The sequence below is a fragment of the Salmo salar genome, chromosome ssa13 (genome assembly GCF_905237065.1).
Source record: "Salmo salar chromosome ssa13, Ssal_v3.1, whole genome shotgun sequence".
In the NCBI taxonomy this organism is placed as follows: Eukaryota; Metazoa; Chordata; class Actinopteri; order Salmoniformes; family Salmonidae; genus Salmo; species Salmo salar.
In genome coordinates this window covers 41,518,026-41,539,036 of record NC_059454.1, presented here as the reverse complement: position 1 = coordinate 41,539,036, position 21,011 = coordinate 41,518,026, and the positions used below count along the sequence as shown (strand labels likewise).

Below are 21,011 nucleotides of genomic sequence, written 5' to 3'. Positions count from 1 at the left end.
TCTTAACTTTCTTGCCTAGTTAAATAAAGGTTCAATAACAACCCTCAAATGAAGCATGGTTAGCGGACAGGTTGACGTCTGTGTCGATACATAGTCAGCTATATTTCTATAGCCGCTACCGGGTTCATGTTTAAAAATATGTCATTTCTTGTATGTTTGACTCTGTTTAGTTAAGTTAATACATTTCACACATACAAAACACAAAGTAGGGAAAGTGTGAGTTCTAAAAAGAGAGGAGAGAAAATGGAGGGGGAGAAAATGAGAATAAGGGAGAGAGGGAGAGAATTAAAAACTGAAAATTAAGCTTCAGGGGGCTTTTTCTTCCCCTAGGGATTTTATGGTCGGTGAAAAAATGTGCTGTATATTTGCAGTGTTGGATCACGTGACAAAGCCTGGCTTTATGAATCAGAGAGCATGATTATTTCTTAGTGAAAGAGGCGGAGAGAGAGAGTGTTGAATAAGAGAGAGAGAGAGAGAAAGAGAGGACGGAGAGCTTGAGAGAGAGAGAGAAACTCATTGCTATCCTCTTTGCTGTCAAAGAGACTGATGAACGTACACAAATCCCTCCTCTACTCCTTTTCCTCCATCTATCAGTCTGTTTGGACCAGCACTCCATCTATCTGTCTGTTTGGACCAGCACTCCATCGATCTGTCTATTTGGACCAGCACTCCATCTGTTTGTTTGGACCAGCACTCCATCGATCTGTCTGTTTGGACCAGCACTCCATCTATCAGTCTGTTTGGACCAGCACTCCATCTATCAGTCTGTTTGGACCAGCACTCCATCTATCTGTCTGTTTGGACCAGCACTCCATCTATCTGTCTGTTTGGACCAGCACTCCATCTATCTGTCTGTTTGGACCAGCACTCCATCTATCTGTCTGTTTGGACCAGCACTCCATCTATCTGTCTGTTTGGACCAGCACTCCATCTATCTGTCTGTCTGCCAGTCTGCCAGCACGACATTAGAGTGGGTGAGTACTTTCTACTTTCAGGGAACTTTAGAAACAATATGAACTGTTGCTCTCCTCTTTTTCCCTCTACTGTTCTGTTCTTTCTGCTCTTAGAGTTTGAAGTTAAAGTTAGAGAGTTTGGGAGAGGTAGCCTTAACAGAAACAGTTGAAATGAAAGACAGAGCTTGAGCGTATGAGGCAGAGAGTACATAGAGGCAACTGATCAGGGTTTCCATTAACTGGACCAGGCTTCTCTAGTTGTATTTATGGCTGCGGATCGTGTCGGTTCAGTCAGTGTGCATTTGTATGTGTACGTCTCTCTCCTTGTGTGTGTACCGTGTGTGTTTGCGAGGGTGGTTATTTTTTGGAACGTGTATGTCGGTCCTTTACAACGTCTGTGTGTGTGCCTGTTTTACAGTGTGTGTATGTGTGCGTTTTTGTGTGTGTCAGTCATTTGCTGGGTTGCGTGCCAGTGTGTGCTACTTAGTGAATGTTAAGAGTGTTACCCTCAGAGCCCACAGTGTTTTTATTAGCATGTGCGCCTTTGTAAGTGTAAGTGGATACATGCCTGCCTGGGTTCGTTTGATCTACACTGTGCATATGTGGAATTGTGTGTGTGTGTGTGTGTGTGTGTGTGTGTGTGTGTGTGTGTGTGTGTGTGTGTGTGTGTGTGTGTGTGTGTGTGTGTGTGTGTGTGAGACTGACCCATCCTTGACCTAATCGTTCCTACTTATTATTGTGACCACATGACACAACAATGTGAACATTCATTCATCGAGCGTCGATTTCTACTTTCTAAACAGCAGAGCCTTTCGCCTCCGGACTGAGGTGTGTCTCTGCTCTCTAAATCTGGGCTTAGTGTAATTGTCAGTGTATTGTAGGAGTTCCATTCATAGTGTGTAGTTGTTGGGTAAGGTTATAGACTTGGGTAAGGCGCAGACAGACGCGAATGCCTTGTTAACTGGTTCAGCTTGTTACCGCGGCGTCAGGCAGTGCCACGTTAATGAACAGGTAGGGCGTTACGTTTATGGAACATTTAGTGCTGCGTGGTTTGAATATATCAGAGAGGGATCAACGATTCCGGCTAGCATCCATGTTGTCTTTTTAGTCCATCATGTTTTTCTGAAACCATGTGTCTATTCTAAACCGTGTATCTGTGTGTGTCTGTGTGTGTATCTGTGTGTGTCTGTGTGTATCTGTGTGTGTCTGTTTGTATCTGTGTGTGTCTGTTTGTATCTGTGTGTGTCTGTTTGTATCTGTGTGTGTCTGTTTGTATCTGTGTGTGTCTGTGTGTATCTGTGTGTGTTTGTATCTGTGTGCGCGTGTGTCTGTACATGCGTGCGTGTGTTGTGCTTCTGGTCTCTCTCTTTCTGTCTGGCCGGACCAAAGTGATGTAAGTGTGATGTGAGGAATGTTTGTACTGTGGCGGGTTTAGAGTAGCTGTCCAGTGTTTCCAGATTTCTATGAAATATGACCTATAATTAATTACAATATGAGTGAAATCGTTTCCCTTCCAACATTTTTTTATTAAGCATGTTAAAAAACTGCTTTTCTGTGTTGGAATGGTGTGGGTGTACCACAACAACAGAGTGGGCGTATACAGGAAATGAAAAATATTCACACGAGTAGGCCGCTGATTGTCCAGCTCAACAGCCTCAGGAGTATACCATCATTCTCTATGAGGAAATAGCAAGCATTTTTAAACGGTCACTTTGAGATATAAGTTTGAGGCGGGTTTTTACATTTAAAAAAAAAAGTTGTATTAATGCTTTGGCCACAAATATGAGCATAGGATGAGTCAACAGCGTTATTTGGGTGTGAGTTAACGGAATATGAATTTCACCAGACAGCTACTTTAAACCACCCAGCGGACTGACTGTGAATGAGTGATGGATGGGTGTTCCTAGCCCATCATGTCGTCAGTGTTACTCTGCTGCTTGACTCTCACTATCATCTCGACTTGGACTCAGTCAGCCACATCTGGTCATCTGGAACGAAACGGGAAATCATCACTAGGGTTGTGTCCAAAAATGGCACCCTATTTACCTATTCCATATATAGTGCGCCACTTTTTGACCTGGGCTCCCTATAGTGCACTTGACTTGGAGTCAGTCAATCACATATGGTCATCTGGAAAACACTAGAAATCATGTCTAAGTCATCAGTAAGTCATCACTGAGTAATATCGTTCTGCTCTCTCTCAGCACAGCGTTGCTACAACTGTGGGAACGGCTTGGTGTACGTTTCTTTGGAAAGATGGACTGAGACAGAGAAAGTTCCACATAGAGCTCGTTTCCCTGTATACTGTAGTTCCTATTGCATTAACACGTCAACACATAGCACCATGATGCTATCCTTTCACGGTTGGCAAAGGTTACATACAATTATTTTATTTAGCAACTGTAGAAGTACATTACTATGAATACTTTTATACGGGACTCATTTAGGTCTTAAGAGGTAGGCTTTTATGGCTTAGTGTTATTTGTGTGTTATCTGAAGGGCTAGACTTATGGCTTGATGCGGTGAGTTACCAAAGGGCATGGCAACAACAGCAGCCTCCTAACAAACACACTCCATATTTATTTTTAATGTGTGACGGAATGGTAGTTAACACGTCCAGGGACACGACAGGCTTGGCTGTGGAGTCTGGCTGAGATCACACACACACACACACACACACACACACACACACACACACACACACACACACACACACAAACAAACAGGACACACATCAACAACACATCAACAACACAAGACTGCTCTGTATACACACAAAACTGAGAGGGAGAAACATGTCACACTTGTCTACTCAAAATAAAATTGGGAAAAGCGTTACAGTAATTGTTAGTTGTGAGTGTTTATTTGTCACTTGAGTCCAGGTGAGAGTACGCCGTTTCAAAAAGAGACTATATTTTAACAACATTGTCGCTGCACCAGAGAGAAAGCTTGATTAAATCAATGCCCACTTTGTTATTTCGTTAGGTGTTTATTGGTCCACTTTTTCTAAAAATGGTGTCTCACATTTGGGGTCAAATGGAAATGTCTGGCTCAAAGTCCCCAGAATATTTCACTATTTCATCACTCTGACAGAGAAATGTTTCAAACGGACCGCTTGGGAGACACGACTTTGAGATATAAGTCTGGGAGCTGTTGATTCCTGTCTCTGCCAAGAATTTCTATAGCAATTAAGTTCCAAGTGGTAGGGAAGGGCTAGCAGGGGTAGGGAGTGATTAGGAGGGGGGTAGACAGGTGGTCTTAGAAGAATGGAACAAGGGGGCTCATTGCTACACTATATAATTAACATGGAAACTATCAGCTCGTGATTTCCTGTGTCTATTTTTGCAGGTGTGATTCCCTATGTGTAGGATGTACTAGCTAGATACTATCATTCCTGACTCTGGTCCCTTCTGATCCTCTGGTACAATATATTTTTACACGTACCTGTACAGCTGTGTGTGTGTGTGTGTGTGTGTGTGTGTGTGTGTGTGTGTGTGTGTGTGTGTGTGTGTGTGTGTGTGTGTGTGTGTGTGTGTGTGTGTGTGTGTGTGTGTGTGTGTGTGTGTGTGGCACTCTTACAAATGTGTGTGTACTTGTCTTGGAGTGTTGCTTAGATTCCTGGGGCTCAAGCAGAGATACTGACACACACATTATGTCTAGCTATTCTCACAGAAACAGATTGTTAACCCTCTCAACTGGGCAGAAAATGTCGATCTGCAAAATAGAATTGAAGACAACAATAGAAGCATGTAACATTTAAAGTGAGCAATGCCGTAAACTCACAGCGGCTTAATCACCCCAACTGTGTCACTTTATATGCTAATGACATCTTCAGTAATTACTACATTACACCGGTAGTGATAGTCCTACATTTGTAACTGTTGAGCTCTCATAAACTTTTATATGCTTTCACATATTCATCTCTCTCAGCCTTTCTCTCTCGCTCGCTCTCTCTCTTTTTTTCTGTCTCGCTTGGTCTCTTGGTCGCTCTGTCTCTCTCTCTCTCCCTCTTTCGATCTGTTGGTCTCTCGGTCGCTCTGTCTCTCTCTCTCTCTCTCTCTCTCTCTCTCTCTCTCTCTTTCTTCCTCTCTCTCTCGGTCTGTTGGTCTCTCTCACTCTCTCTCTCTTCCTCTCTCTCTCGGTCTCTTGGTCTCTCTCTCTCCCTCTCTCTCTCTGTCTCTCTCTCTCTCTGTCTCTCTCTCTCTGTCTCTCTCTCTCTTCCTCTCTCTCTCTGTCTCGGTCTATTGGTCTCTCTGTCTCTCTCTCTCCCTCTTCCTCTCTCTCTCGGTCTGTTGGTCTCTCTGTCTCTCTTGGTCTCTCTCGCTCTGACTCTCTTCCTCTCTCTCTTTTGGTCTGTTGGTCTCTCTGTCTCTCTTGGTCTCTCTCTCTCCGTCTCTCTCTTCCTCTCTCTCTCGGTCTGTTGGTCTCTCTGTCTCTCTTGGTCTCTCTCTCTCTGTCTCTCTCTTCCTCTCTCTCTCGGTCTGTTGGTCTCTCTGTCTCTCTCTTCCTCTCTCTCTTGGTCTGTTGGTCTCTCTGTCTCTCTGTCTCTCTCTGTCCATCTGAAGAAGTATGTTTCATCTCTCCCCTAGTGTTGTGTTCTCCTCAGGGCTTTCTCCAACCGTTAGTGTCTCAATGTCAAGCAGCTCTGACTCCACTGCTGTTGCTCCTCGCCGACTCCGCCTCACCATCATGGAAAGGAGCTGTCAGAATGACTTCATCACGGTCTCACTGAGTGTTTTATGTCTCCGTGTCAATTCTCACTCTTTCCATATTCTTCTTCCTCCACCGTCCGCACCGACAACACAGTAATGTTCTGTTAACCAAAATCGAACGGAAAGGTTTTTGCTTGTTTGATCGATGGTGCTGAAACAAAGGCTTGATTGTCTGTCGACACTCCCAGGTATCTATCTACACATCCAAAGACAATACCTCTTTCTGTGATTGACAAATGATATAGTGAAGTTAGTATAATGATGTGGCTTCGTTGTCAGCAAAATATGCATCTGTGTTGCCAGGCTTGTGGAAGAACCCACGTCAAACTAGTTTGAGATGATGGAATGTATGATAGTTTTGGGGCGGCGTGTGTAACAGTTTGGAGGCGGTGTGTGTGTGGGTGTGTTTGTGTGTGTACGTGTGTGCGTGTGTGTGTGTGCGTGTTTGTGTGTGTGTGTGCATGTGCGTGTACGTGTGTGTGCGTGCGTGCGTGTGTGTGTGTGCGTGTACGTGTGTGTGTGCGTGTACGTGTGCGTGTGCGTGTACGTGGGTGCGTGCGTGTGTGTGCGTGCGTGTGTGTGTGCGTGCGTGCGTGTACGTGTGTGTGCGTGTGCTGTGTGTGTGTGTGTGCGTGTACGTGTGTGTGCGTGTGTGTGTGCGTGCGTGCGTGTACGTGTGTGTGTGTGCGTGTGTGTGTGTGTGTGTGTGTGTGTGTGTGTGTGGCAGTATGGAGGCGGTGGGTGGATCAGCTGTCAGTCTGTCAGTGGAAATGTCTAGGTGCCCGTAACAAGCTGCTGTAGAAAGGGACTCTGAGCTGTCAAGTTGAATCTCTTATAATAAACTGTGTTTATGATATCTATTTCACACCCAGCCAAAACTTTTACCCATTCTATGACGCCAAATACAATATCGTGTTACAACGTTCATAATTGTGTGTAATAATCCTTTTTTGTTTGGTTTATAGAAGCTCGGTTAGATCTTTATCCATATGTAAAATATACTTAAAGTGGCCACAGAGTGTTTGAGATACTGTATCTGTTTTCCATGCAGATCTATGGAAAACAGAAGTTTCACTAGGTTTGATTACGTCCCAGTGGTTAAAACTGATTGACATGAGGTAATCCCTGTCTGTTTGATCCTAATCATGACCTATGACCTAAAACATTAAGAACACCTTTGCTAATATTGAGTTGCACCCCCCGGTTTTGCCCTCAGAACAGCCTCAGTACCTCAGGGTATGAACTCTAGGTGTCGAAAGCGTTCCACAGGGATGCTGGCCCATGTTGACTCCAATGCTTCCTACAGTTGTGTCAAGTTGGCCGGGTGTCCTGTGGGTGGTGGACCATTTTTGATACACACGGGAAACACGCTGCTGAGCATGAAAAACCCAGCAGCGTTGCAGTTCTTGGCGCAAACCAAAGAGCCTGTCGCCTACTACCGTACCCCGTTCAAAGGCACTCAAATCTTTTGTCTTGCCCATTCACCCTCTGAATGGCACACATAAACAATCCATGTCTCAATTGTCTCAAGGCTTAAAAATCCTTCTTTAACCTGTCTCCTCCCCTTCATCTATACTGATTGAAGTGGATTTAACAAGTGACATCAATAAGGGATCATAGCTTTCACCTGGATTCACCTGGTCAGTCTGTCATGGAAAGGCAGTTGTTCCTAATGTTTTGTATACTCAGTGTATAATACTTGCTATATCTCAGACATGGTTTATGATGTTTTTTTTCTCACAATTTGGATTTATTGTGCGAAGAAGACATAAATAATTTAGAACAATAGACAAGAGTAGGCAAGTCTCTAATGGAAAATAAATCAGAGCAGAGTCGTTGACGGTGCCAAGCTTTCATGTCCTGTGAACGTACTTGGTAGATATTGGCTGTGTTCACCTATCTGGAGGCTGCGAAGTGAAGATATACAAACTCCTTCTCTTTTGACATGTCTCCATTCTGCCCATTGAAGTTAAGATCCAACGAGCCTTTTCTCGAAGAGTTTTCTTTCTCTGTGGTAAAAGAAAAATGGCCCTAGTCAGGGTGAATTCAGGGTGAATTGTAAACATTCAGATATTTTTTTCAACAACTTGTGTCAGAAAATGAAAACCGGCTGAGGGTACACTAGCACTGCAGTATGGGAGAGTTTGGTTTACTTGAATGACAAACAGAACACTATGGTTTAAACACAAAGCAACGTTCTGGTGTCAAACAGTGCTTTGTTACTACACAGATCACGGCATAGTTATCAAATGTATCAGATGTTTCAATTGAACGGAAAAGGAGACTCTCAATAGTGAACAACTTAACACACCAGCAAATACACATAGATTCACCTGCAGTGGTTGTGTTTCTGTCTGCTGAGTAGAAACCTCTGGTTAGGGTTCGTGTGGTGCATTATCACTTCCTGAGATGCTGTGATTTATTTGTTATGTTTCACTGCAGCAGTCAGCGCCAGAGGGGTTCCAACGCATCGGTTAAGACACAATTGTTGTTTTGCTCACAGAGGATTTGATACCCTTTGTTTGACAGACACTCGATCTGTGGGAACAACTCTCTCTCGCTCACTCTGTCCTGCTCTCACGTTCTCTCTTTTTTAGGTTTTTCTACTCTCTCTCCCGCTCTCTCTCTTTTGCTCTCTCTCTCTCTCTTGCTCTCTTTCTCGCTCTCCTTTTTTCTCTCTTTCACACTCCGTCTCTCTGTCTCTCTCTGTCTCTCTCTCTGTCTCTCTGTCTGTCTGTCTGTCTCTCTCTCTCTCTCTCTCTCTCTCTCTCTCTCTCTCTCTCTCTCTCTCTCTCTCTCTCTCTCTCTCTCTCAGCCTAAATTGATTTAATTTCAAATGTGGCGTTTCTCTGGATTAGATCAATTGATTATGTCAAATGAAATCAGTCTCATTAAGCGTAATGAAGTGCTGAAAAGTATTTACAGTATTTTTAGAAACAAAGTAAAGCTAACTAAAATGCTACGGTAGTGCACCTCCCAGGCAAAGCTGGAAAGTCCCAGATCTGGTATTAATCACACCCATAGTTGGCTGTCTAACCTTCTGTCTGTCTATCTGCTTGTCTGTCTGACTGCTGTGTGCCCCCCAGCTTCCTCCCTCCCTGTCTCCCTCCCTCTCTCCCTGTCCTGCCCTGCCTGTCTGCCTGCCTGTCCCGCTCTCTCCCTCTCTCCATGCCTCCTCTGTGCCCCCCAGGCACAGGGGAAGTGGGAAGGCCCTCTGTGCCCATTTGGGCCCGGAGCTGAGGGGGATGGATGAGGTCACCCCGAATTCCCCAGCTCCCCTTATAGCCCCAGACCGCCTCTCCATGCCAAACAGGCCCAGCCTACCACAGGACCCAGGCATAAGGCCCCAACATAAAAACACAAATGGCTGGTCTGTAAAAAGCAGCCCGGCTGATGTGACTCATTAAAAAACGCTGGCGCCAAGTCTTTTATTAATTCATTATTGTGTTTGGGGAAAGAGAGGGGAAGAGAGGGAAAGAGAGGGAAAGAGAGGGAAAGAGAGGGAAAGAGAGGGAAAGAGAGGGAAAGAGAGGGAAAGAGAGGGAAAGAGAGGGAAAGAGAGGGGAGAAGGATCCATGTTCAGTGGTTTTGCTCTCTAAATGTACACTCTGGTCTGGTGGGGTTTTTATGTTCCTTTTTCACTTTCTTTCTGGATTTTATTCTTTTCTTCCTTTCTTTTATTCCCTCTTTCTTTCTAATATTCCCTCTTTCTGTCTTTTATTCACCCTCTTTCTCCCCATTCTCCCCAACCCACTAGTATGTCTGCTGCCTTCTGTTGAGTGACAGGCAAGCTTTGAGATATGTGTGAATCGCCGTTTGACTGTGTTTTCCTCCAGATCTGGGGGGATAAGTTAGGTTAGGTTCCTCACATCAGACTCACAAATGGAACTCTATTCCCTATGTAGTGCACCAGGGGGCTCATAGGGCTCTGGTCAAAAGTGCACTATATAGTGAATAGAGTGCCATTTCTGACACATCAGGCCTGTTGGAAGTCTGTTGCCGTGTCTGAAATCTGGCTTGCCTACTACTTACTGAAACTGCACACTGTGGATTAATCGTGCTACAGCCTACTAGGCTCAAGCAACAAATATCAGCCTACTAGGCTCATCCTACTGAGAATTCGTCATATGACGCGGATTTGCGCTGATTCCCGCCGTTCGTTTATTTTGGTACAGCGCGTACCCTCAGATGATTATCAGCTGTTGTCAAACACACAAGTCTCAGAAGACGATTCTCTTCCTCAATAACGGGCAGCGAATTCTACTTGATGAAAAGCTGCAATGAGTATGACATCCTGGCATTTAAATACCCCATTAGCGCTACACTTACATTTTTTGGGGGCATACCCAAAATGTCTACTATCTACAATGCAGGTACGGGTATTCGGGTATTCGGACACGGTCTCTGTCTCATGGATGAATTGATGTGGTGCTGTTTCTGTCCCCTCCAGACATCCCCTGGGAATATGTGCTTGGCCCTGGCGTGTGTGTGTGTGTGTGTGTGTGTGTGTGTGTGTGTGTGTGTGTGTGTGTGTGTGTGTGTGTGTGTGTGTGTGTGTGTGTGTGTGTGTGTGTGTGTGTGTGTGTGTGTGTGCTGTAATAATCCTCCATCTCCTCTTTCTCCTCTCCCATCTCTGATTGGCATTATGGGCCGAGTTCATGAGGCAGATATCGAAACAGGGAGATAAACCCCGACCCCCCCCACACACACACACACACTCACACATAGTATTATGGGTCTGTGTTTGTATGGAGTTTTTGTTTTTCCAGCCTGAACCTCTTCCCCCATTAGGCATACTGTGAAATATTTAGTTATGTTCTAGTGGGTTGGCCACACTGAACAGTTGCATATGGGTCATGGTAATGGCTGACAAACAGAGGACAGCTGAGAAGGCCAGGTAGTGTTATAGAGGAACGAGGTGACTTGGTGGCGGTTGGGTGTAGGGAAGGGAGACCGGTACTTTTAGGAGGAAGAAGGGTTAGGGGAGTGACAAGGGCATGGTCATTGGGGTTTGAGTTGTTGGTTTGAGAAACAGACTGGGAGAGAGAGATCGAGAGGGAGGCAGAGGAGAGAGAGAGAGAGAGAGAGAGAGAGAGAGAGAGAGAGATGAAGAAAGGGAGAGAGAGATTGCAGTTGGAGGCTGTGTTGGCAGTATGGGGTTGGTGCCTATAGTCTATGGGGCTGTTTCTGCTGCTCCTTCCTGAAACGTGGCCACACAAACCTGCCTGCCTGCCTCCCTCCCTGCCTGCCTGCCTGCCTGCCTGCCTGCCTGCCTGCCTGCCTGCCTGCCTGCCCCCCCTCTCCCTCTCTCCCTGCTCTGCCTACCTGCTCCATCTCTACCTCCCTGCTCTGCCTGCCTGTCTGCTCCCTCCTTCTCTCCCTGCTCTGCCTGCCTGCTCCCTCTCTCCCTCCCTCCCTGCTCTGCCTGACTGATCCCTCCCTCCCTCCCTGCTCTGTCTGCCTGCTCTCTCCCTCCCTCCCTGCTCTGCCTGCCTGCTACCTCTCTCTCTCTCCCTCCCTCCTTGCTCTGCCTGCTCCCTCTCTCCCTCCCTCCCTGCTCTGTCTGCCTGCTCCCTCCCTCCCACCCTCCCTGCTCTGCCTGCCTGCTACCTCTCTCTCTCTCCCTCCCTCCTTGCTCTGCCTGCTCCCTCCCTCCCTGCTCTGTCTGCCTGCTCCCTCCCTCCCTCCCTGCTCTGCCTGCCTGTTACCTCTCTCTCTCTCCCTCCCTCCTTGCTCTGCCTGCTCTCTCTCTCCCTCCCTCCCTGCTCTGTCTGCCTGCTCCCTCCCTCCCTCCCTGCTCTGCCTGCCTGCTCCCTCCTTCCCTCCCTCCCTGCTCTGGGTTCACATGTGGAACAGTTTACTGTAATGGAACTCTAACTTAGTGGTGGTTTGAAGCTGCCTGCAGCAGTAGTGTAATTAACTGGCTCTGGTGAAAGAGAAAGAGCCAGAAAGAAAGAGAGGAAGGGAGAGAGAAGAGAGGGAGAAAGAAGAGAGGGAGATCAGTGGAAAGGGGGATGTGTGTGTTTTTGCACATGTGTGTGGAGTTCAAGAGTGCCTCTGTGTTTTTTTTGTTATATGTGTGTGTAACTTTGATGTGAGTATGGAAAATTGTTATGTTTCCTGGGCAGGCAGCCACCCCTTAGTGCCGCCCAGTGCCCACACTCTGTCACTGTGCCCATACTCTGCCCCCTCTCTCTCTCTCTCTCTCTCTCTCTCTCTCTCTCTCTCTCTCTCTCTCAGCTAGTTCAGCAGTTCAGCATTTCAGCTAGTTCAGCTAGTTCAGCAGCTCAGTTAGTTCAGTAGTTCAGCATTTCAGCTAGTTCAGCTAGTTCAGCAGCTCAGTTAGTTCTGCAGTTCAGCTAGTTCAGCTACTTCAGCAATTCAGTTAGTTCAGCAGTTCAGCTAGTTCAGCTACTTCAGCAGTTCAGTTAGTTCAGCAGTTCAGCTACTTCAGCAGTTCAGTTAGTTCTGCAGTTCAGCTAGTTCAGCTAGTCAGTTAGTTCAGCAGTTCAGCTACTTCAGCAGTTCAGTTAGTTCTGCAGTTCAGCTAGTTCAGCTAGTCAGTTAGTTCTGCAGTTCAGCGGTTTAGCCAGTTCAGCAGTTCAGCCTCAGATCTTTCTTTTTTTCCTCTTTGTTTATTCCCCGAATTCCAAGATTCTTCCTCAGTCTCTGTTCCCCCTGATTCACAAACAACGGCCGTTCCAGAAAGCAGCTCTAGCTGATTTCCTTGGCTCTGCTGTTTCTCCAAACCACATTTCAAAAACAAGCAGCTGACACCACCCACTCATAAAATCTCTCTGGGGGAAACAGAGGTTTGAATGGGACGCGCACGGCGCTGGGCTCAGAGTTAGAGCTAGAGACAGCCAACAGTAGTGTAGCGACAAGCTTCGTCTACAGTACTTTACCTTTACCTTTACTTTACCTGGGGCTGAGGACAAGTGTGTATACAGGCTGGACTGGTGTTAGCCTAGATGGGTACATTGGGCTGTCTGAAGGGAAAGAGAGATGGAGGGAGATAGAAATGGAGGTAGAGGATTATCCAGAGAGCTGGAGATGCAGGGAACGTGATGGCACTGCGTTTATGGTCTAGACTTCTGGGCTGCCATTCATGAAAACATCAAATGTATTATTAGTGACAATATTCCATTTTCTCCCAGCTTGTATATTCTGGATAGTGGTGGAAAAGTACTAAATTGTCATGCATGAGTTAAAGTGCAAAGTCAAGTAAATGCTATAAATCAAATTCCTTATGTTAAGCTAACCGTGATAAATGAATGGTTGAATGGTCCTCCCAACTGGGTGCTTTAGCAGCATACAAGAAACGTTCTTTCCGACGTATTCTTTTTTTAAACGGGGTAAGAATCTTGATCATATCAGTGGTTCGTGAGATCTCTGTGAAAATGGTGTTACATTTAAGCCGTAAGCCTAACTCTCAATGTGTTCTATACTTTTGGACAATGTATTGCTCCTATTCTCTCTGCCAGTGTGATGGATTGCATTTGAACGTAGTCCAGTTTTCTGTTGTTTGTTGTCATCTTTTTTTATTATTATTTTTGTTATTGCTTTTTTGTAGGGTCCTACTACTTTGTATTTGCTGTATTCTGTTGTTTCTGTATATATATTTATATATATATATATATAAATACAAAAAAATGACAATAAAATATTGGTCATAAAAAAAGAAAAAGAAATGGAGGTATAGGCATCAGCAGTTAGGCAGGCAACCATTGTTCCTCTCTGTCTTTCTTCCTCTCTCTCTCTCTCTCTCTCTCTCTCTCTCTCTCTCTCTCTCTCTCTCTCTCTCTCTCTCTCTCTCTCTCTCTCTCTCTCTCTTTCCATTTCTCATGTGTTGGATCCCGTGTCTGGGCCTTTGGTCCTGGGGGATTGAGGCAGAGAGAAAGGCACAGGAGACAGAAAGGCAGGCTGCTGTGCGGGCTAGAGCCAGGGGACCAGGCAGCAGAGAGGCAGAAAGAGAGAGAGGCAGAGAGAGAGAGAGAGAGAGAGAGAGAGGTTGCGAGACAGAGAGGCAGGCTGCTGTGCTGGGTTGGCAGCATGAACAGAGAGCCTCTTTATTGTGGAGTTCTGCTGATTTGAATCATATGGCATAGCCTGGAATCACTGCAAAAGTCTGGAAGCCTTTCAAAACTGCTGAAACAAGAGCTCCTTCACCCTCCCTCCCTCCTTCTCTCCCACTAACTTTTTTCAAACAACTCTTTTATTTTATTTTCCTTTCCTCACCCCCGGTTTTCTTGCTTTTCCTTCTTCTACTCGCTTTTTGACTCTCACAGTCTCCCACATATCCCCCCCACACACACACCTCGACGTTTACTATTGTTTTGAAGATTGCACATCCCTCTGAAATGACTGTTTGGAATAAACTATTCATTGTTCCAGATCAGTCCTCAGAGTTGATGTAAGTTGAACTGTATTTGTAGAAAACAAAGAACATTTGGACAATACTTTTGAGTTTATCATTACGTCATGTGACAATATTGTAAAAAGTAGTTATCAATTTTGTAGAACAAAATAAAAATGCTATGATTTGTTTGTCTTCTTCTGATAGGTGCATTCGCATGATCAATCCTAAGAGCAGAAGACCAGAAATCTCCTCGGCCAACCAGAACCTTAGGTCCTCATCCAGCCCAGCGCCCTGATAGGCTAACGGTGGAAGAAGTGGAATTCCCAGTTTGGCATTCCCAATTTTCCTGTCCTCTACCAGGTGGTGTGTGATATTCCCTAGCCCAACGGCCTGATAGAGGGTCTGTCTGGGATACCACAGGCCTTCTGGGTACTCCTCTCCTCTCCATTACCATGGCTACCAACAGGGAGCGGCAGGTGGGTCAGGTGGGTCACATGACAGGGTTCCCACCTGCTGTCTACCCATTTGCCTTCAACTCCATGCGGAACCACTCCTCCTTTGACCTGCTGTCCAATAGCAGCCTGTTTGGGAGATTCAGCACCGACCTCCCTAAAGAGATGGCTGCACTGTGTAAGTGAAGTTACTCAAACATATTGTGTGTGCATGTATGTGTGTGTGCCTGTGTGTGTACACGTGTATGTGTGTGTGGGGGGAGGGGTGTGTGTGTGTGTGTGTGTCTGTCGTATTTTGAAACAGAACATTTTCCATTGTCATTGAACATGTATGCATCTGTTTATAATAATACGAGAGAAGAAAACAATGAAACAGAGAAAGGAGCAGTTGCATAAAATTGCGTTGATCGTTTGTTGCCGGTTTGGGGTTTTATGATGGCTGTTGTAGATGATTATGGGGTGAGAGAGTCAGAGAGTCCGTAAAGTCAAACAGGCTTCCTTCCCACAAGTCTCAAATAAGAGACAAAACGACATTCTTTTCACATGAGGTGATGAACGGCATGTATGTCATCAAATATTTGAAAATGCTCATAAGAGGCTGTCTTATGCCATTCTAAAACTGCAGGTCTATATGTGGCCACAGGGGGTGCTGTTGTATATCGGCGTAGACTGAAAGGAAAAAAAGGGAGGAGAGAAGAGAAAGAGACATTTGTTTGTGATTTATAGCTTTTCTCTGTAATGGAACACCTTGAACAATTTGAAATGGTGACAGCACAATATAAAGACGTCCATTTAAAATCACTAAAATGTGCCTTTGGTATTTCTACGGGTTATAGCTTTAAACATCAATACAAAACGTATAAAAAATGTACAGTAAACATTGCACTCAAAGGTTTCAAAAGGATAAAGACATTTCAAATGTTATATTAAACAGTGTTTAACAATGTGCACATAGTTGTAGTATGCATACAAGGGGAAACTAAGTAAACAGATAAATATTGGTTGTATTTACAATGTTTGTGTAACGGGTCACAAATATTGCTGCTGTAATTCCACATAGCGGCATTTCGCCTAACAGATATGGGAGTTTATCAAAGTTTTATTTGTTTTGAAATTCTTTGTGGGTCTGTGTGTTCTGTGGGAAATATGGGTCTCTAATATGGTCATACCTTTGGCAGGAGGTCAGGAAGTGCAGCTCAGTTTCCACCTCATTTTGTGGGCAGTGGGCACATAGCCTTTCTTCTATTCTCTCTAGCCAGGTCTGCCTTCGGCGGCCATTCTCAATAGCAAGGCTATGCTCACAGAGTCTGTACATAGTCAAAGATGTCCTTCATTTTGGTTCAGTCACAGTGGTCAGGTATTCTGCTACTGTGTACTCTCTGTTTAGGGCCAGATAGCATTTCAGTTTGCGCTGTTTTTTTTTGGTTGATTCTTTCCAGTGTGTCAAGTAGTTATATTTTTGTTTTCTCATCATTTGGTTGTGTCTAAATGTGTTGCTCTCCTGGGGCTCTGTTGGGTATGTTTGTGTTTGTGAACAGAGCCCCAGAACCAGCTGGCTGAAGGGGACTCTTTTGTAGGTTAATCTCTCTGTAGGTTAGGGCTTTATTTCAAAAACAATTTTAAATGGAAAAGTGGTGCGTGCATATGTATTCACCCCCTTTTGATATGAAGCCCCTAAATAAGACACACCATGCTGGCGTTGAAAACACCATGCTCTACCAACTGAGCCACAATGACCCTAATTAGTTAAATAAAGTCCACCTGTGTGCAAGCTAAGTGTCACATGATCTGACACATGATCTCAGTATATATACACCTGTTCTGAAAGGCCCCAGAGTCTGCAACACCACTAAGCAAGGGGCACCACCAAGCAAGCGACACCATAAAGACCAAGGAGCTCTCCAAACAGGTCAGGGACAAAGATGTGAAGAAGTACAGATCAGGGTTGGGCTATAAAAAAATATCAGAAACTTTGAATATCCCACGGAGCACCATTAAATCCCTTATTAAAAAATGGAAAGAATATGGCACCACAACAAACCTGCCAAGAGAGGGCCGCCCACCAAAACTCATGGACCAGGCAAGGAGGGCATTAATCAGAGAGGCAACAAAGAGACCAAAGATAACCGGAAGGAGCTGCAAAGCTTCACAGTGGAGATTGGAGTATCTGTCCATAGGACCACTTTAAGCCGTACACACCATGGAGCTGGGCTTTACGGAAGAGTGGGCAGAAAAAAAGCCATTGCTTAAAGAAAAAAATCAAACACGTTTGGTGTTCGTCAAAAGGCATGTGGGAGACTACCCAAACATATGGAAGAAGGTACTCTGGTCAGATGAGACTAAAAATTTGCTTTTTGGCCATCAAGGAAAATGCTATGTCTGGCGCAAACCCAACACCTCTCATCACCCCGAGAATATCATCCCCAGAGTGAAGCATGGTGGTGGCAGCATCATGATGTGGTGATGTTTTTCATGGGCAGGGACTGGGACACTGGTCAGAATTGAAGGAACGATGTATGGCGCTAAATACAAAGAAATTCTTGAGGGAAACCTGTTTCAGTCTTCCAGAGATTTGAGACTGGGACGGAGGTTCACCTTCCAGCAGGACAATGACCCTAAGCATACTGCTAAAGCAACACTCGAGTGGTTTAAAGGGAAACATTTAAATGTCTTGGAATGGCCTAATCAAAGCCCAGACCTCAATCCAGTTGAGAATTTGTGGTATGACTTAAAGGTTGCTGTACACCAGCGGAACCCATCCAACTTGAAGGAGCTGAAGCAGTTTTGCCTTGAAGAAGGGGGGAAAATCCCAGTGGCTAGATGTGCCAAGCTTATAGAGACATACCCCAAGAGACTTGCAGCTGTAATTGCTGCAAAAGGTGGCTATACAAAGTATTGACTTTGAGGGGGTGAATAGTCATGCACACTCAAGTTTTCTGTTTTTGGTCTTATTTCTTTTTTGTTTCACAATAAAAAATATTTTGCATCTTCAAAGTGGTAGGCATGTTGTGTAAATCAATTGATAAACCCCCCACAAATTCTATTTCATTCCAGGTTGTAAGGCAACAAAATAGGAAAACTGCCAAGGGGGGTGAATACTTTCGCAAGCCACTGTAAAATACAGATTTTCCAGGATGTTGAAAAGGCGTCTTCCGGATGTAGAAAAGGACCAAAAAAAGACGTCGGCTCATTCTTACTGGTGTGTAGCCTACCATGTCGGCCACAATGGAATTTTATGAATTCCCATCCATGTGGTAGGTCTACCATTTGTAAAACAGGCTGTTGCATTGGCTTTATTACTACTTTATTACTGCTTCCTGTGACTAATCAATTTGGCTATATAAGCTCTGAATATCAGCTACCCAACTTTATCAGGAGTTGTCGTGAGCCTATTTGCCTATACACAGCGGGAATTGCCAAAGTATTTTATTTTCACTATGATCAGCTTGTCAAAAATGGATGGATACAAACTTGAAACCATGATCATGACAATGGGGTGAAACTCCTGGACAACGGTTGTGATTGTCTATTCCGTATTGTCCATTTTACTTTGACCTGTTCCATTTTATTTGATTGAGCGCCATTTAGGTTAGGCTATTTGATTGGAGAAACCTGCATGATGTAAAAAGTGTCTTTCTCATTACATTGTAGGCTACAGAAAAGGCCACATACTCTTTCTACCATATCCTGTATCTGCTAGATGATTAATGTTCACTAAATGTTGGGGGGACGGAACGCTGGTGGAGCGCCACAGCGATGCGCCTCTTCAACAGCACCCTGGAGAGGCGTGCTGGGAATGAACAAGCTAAATATTTTGTGCCCCTGCCTTTGACAAAGTGGCCACTATTTATCAAAGGGCGGCATCACCTCTCACCTAATCAGCGCTAACCTAAAAAGCCCATTTGCCACTGGTTGAGAGAAATTGTCATTGATTTTAGGTAGAATTATAGATGGTTTTATGTGTTGTTGTTGGATGTGCGTCTTGGTCTGTTTAGCTCAGAAATTGCCACCCTTGTCAATCTTCCGCCATAGGCGGCCGCCTAATCCTGCCTAATGAGGGGGCCGGCCGTGAGGACATGGAAGAACTGGGACATTTTCAGCTTCCAGGAAGATTCTTGCGACATGTGGGCATGCATTATCATGCTGAAACATGAGGTGATGGCAGCGGATGAATGGCACGACAATGGGCCTCATTATCTCATCACGGTATCTCTGTGGATTCAAATTGCCATCGATAAAATGCAATTGTGATCGTTGTCCGTAGCTTATGCCTGCCCATACCATAACCCACCGCCACCATGGGGCACTCTGTTCAAAGTGTTGACATCAGCAAACCATTCGCCCACACGACGCCACACATGTATGCCATCTGCCCGGTACAATTGAAACCAGTATTCATCCGTAAAGAGCACAATTCTCCAGTGTGCCAGTGGCCATCGAAGATGAGCATTTGCCCGCTGAAGTCGGTTAAGACGCCAAACTGCAGTCAGGTCATGACCCTGGTGAGGACGACGAGCATGCAGATAAGCTTCCCTGAGATGGTTTCTGACAGTTTGTGCTGAAATTCTTCAGTTGTGCAAACCCACAGTTTAATCAGCTATCCAGGTGGCTGGTCTAAGACCATCCCACTGGTGAAGAAGCCGGATGTGGAGGTCCTGGGCTGGCATGGTTACAAGTGTTCTGCGGTTATGAGGCCGGTTGGAAGTACTGCAAAATTCTATAAAACGACGTTGGAGGCGGCTTATGGTAGAGAAATTAACATGAAATTCTCTGGCAACAGCTCTGGTGAACATTCCTGCAGTCAGCATGCCAACTGCACACTCCCTCAAACCGTGAGACATCTGTGGGATTGTGTTGTGTGACAAAACTGCACATTTGGCCTTCTATTGTCCCCAGTACAAGGTTAATCTGTGCAATGATCATGTTGTTTAATCAGTTTCTTAATATGCCACACCTGTCAAGTGGATGGATTATCTTGGCCAAGGAGAAATGCTCACTAACAGGGATCTAAACGAATTTTTGAGAAATAAGGTTTTGTGCGTATAGAACATTTCTGGGATCTTTACATGTTGCATTTATATTTTTGTGCAGTGTATACAGTACCAGTCAAAAGTATGGACACACATACTCATTCTAGTTTCTTTAAAAAATATATATTTTCTACATTGTAGAATAATAGTGAAGACATCAAAACTATGAAATAACATATGGAATCTTTTAGTAACCAAGAAAGTGTTATATTGTAAAAAATATATTTGATATTCTTCAAAGTAGCCGCCCTTTGCCTTGATGACAACTTTGCACACTCTAGGCAATCTCTCAACCAGTTTCATGAGGTAGTCACCTGGAATGCATTTCAATTAACCTGTTGGGGATAGGGGGCAGTATTTACACAGCCGGATAAAAAACGTACCCGATTTAATCTGGTTACTACTCCTGTCCAGTAACTAGAATATGCATATAATTATTGGCTTTGGATAGAAAACACCCTAAAGTTTCTAAAACTGTTTGAATGGTGTCTGTGAGTATAACAGAACTCATATGGCAGGCCAAAACCTGAGAAGATTCCATGCAGGAAGTGGCCTGTCTGACAAATTGTGTTTCATCTTGGCTCTTTTTATTGAAGACTGAGGATCTTTGCAATAACGTGACACTTCCTACGGCTCCCATAGGCTCTCAGAGCCCGGGAAAAAGCTGAACGATATCGAGGCAGGCTCTGGCTGAAACACATTATCGCTTTTGGCAAGTGGCCGATAATAGTACTATGGGCTTAGGCGCGTGCCCGAGTCGACCGAATGCTTTATTTTCTTAAGTCTGTTTACCTAAACGCAGATTCCCGGTCGGAATATTATCGCTTTTTTATGAGAAAAATGGCATAAAAATTGATTTTAAACAGCGGTTGACATGAATTTTTTAGTCACGAATTGCGCCATGCTCGTCACCCTTATTTACCCTTTCGGATAGTGTCTTGAACGCACGAACAAAACGCCGCTGTTTGGATATAACTATGGATTATTTTGAACCAAACCAACATTTGTTATTGAAGTAGAAGTCCTGGGAGTGCATTCTGACGAAGACAGCAAAGGTAATAACATTTTTCTTATAGTAAATCTGACTTTGATGAGTGCTAAACTTGGTGGGTGTCTAAATAGCTAGCCCTGTGATGCCGGGCTATCTACTGAGAATATTGCAAAATGTGCTTTCACCGAAAAGCTATTTTAAAATCGGACATATCGAGTGCATAGAGGAGTTCTGTATCTATAATTCTTAAAATAATTGTTATGCTTTTTGTGAACGTTTATCGTGAGTAATTTAGTAAATTTGTAATTTAGTAAATTTTTGGTTACACTGGCTGTTGATTCCACATGTGTTATTTCATAGTTTTGATGTCTTCACTATTATTCTACAATGTAGAAAATAGTAAAAATAAAGAAAAACCTTTGAATAAGTAGGTGTGTCCAAACTTTTGACTGGTACTGTATATATTTTTGCAGAATTCTGCATGCAGAGTCTCAGTTGGGTGTTTGTCCCTTTT

At 44.5% G+C, this 21,011-nt stretch overlaps 1 protein-coding gene across 5 annotated transcripts in view; it reads left to right on the top strand.

Annotated features, from left to right (window-relative positions):
• The first annotated feature begins 468 nt into the window (after nucleotides 1-468).
• LOC106567065 (retinoic acid receptor gamma-A) overlaps nucleotides 469-21,011 on the top strand; it is a 71,888-nt gene continuing 51,345 nt past the window's right edge. For 2 of the 5 annotated variants that reach the window (XM_014135913.2, XM_045693284.1), the window contains exons 1-2: nucleotides 469-974; nucleotides 14,229-14,654. In XM_014135913.2, coding sequence (XP_013991388.1) covers nucleotides 14,477-14,654 — 178 coding nt within the window. In that variant the 5' untranslated portion in view covers nucleotides 469-974; nucleotides 14,229-14,476. Of the gene's footprint in view, nucleotides 975-5,512; nucleotides 5,854-14,228; nucleotides 14,655-21,011 lie in introns of those variants that run through there. The other 3 variants (XM_014135917.2, XM_014135916.2, XM_045693285.1) reach the window with 3 other exon arrangements.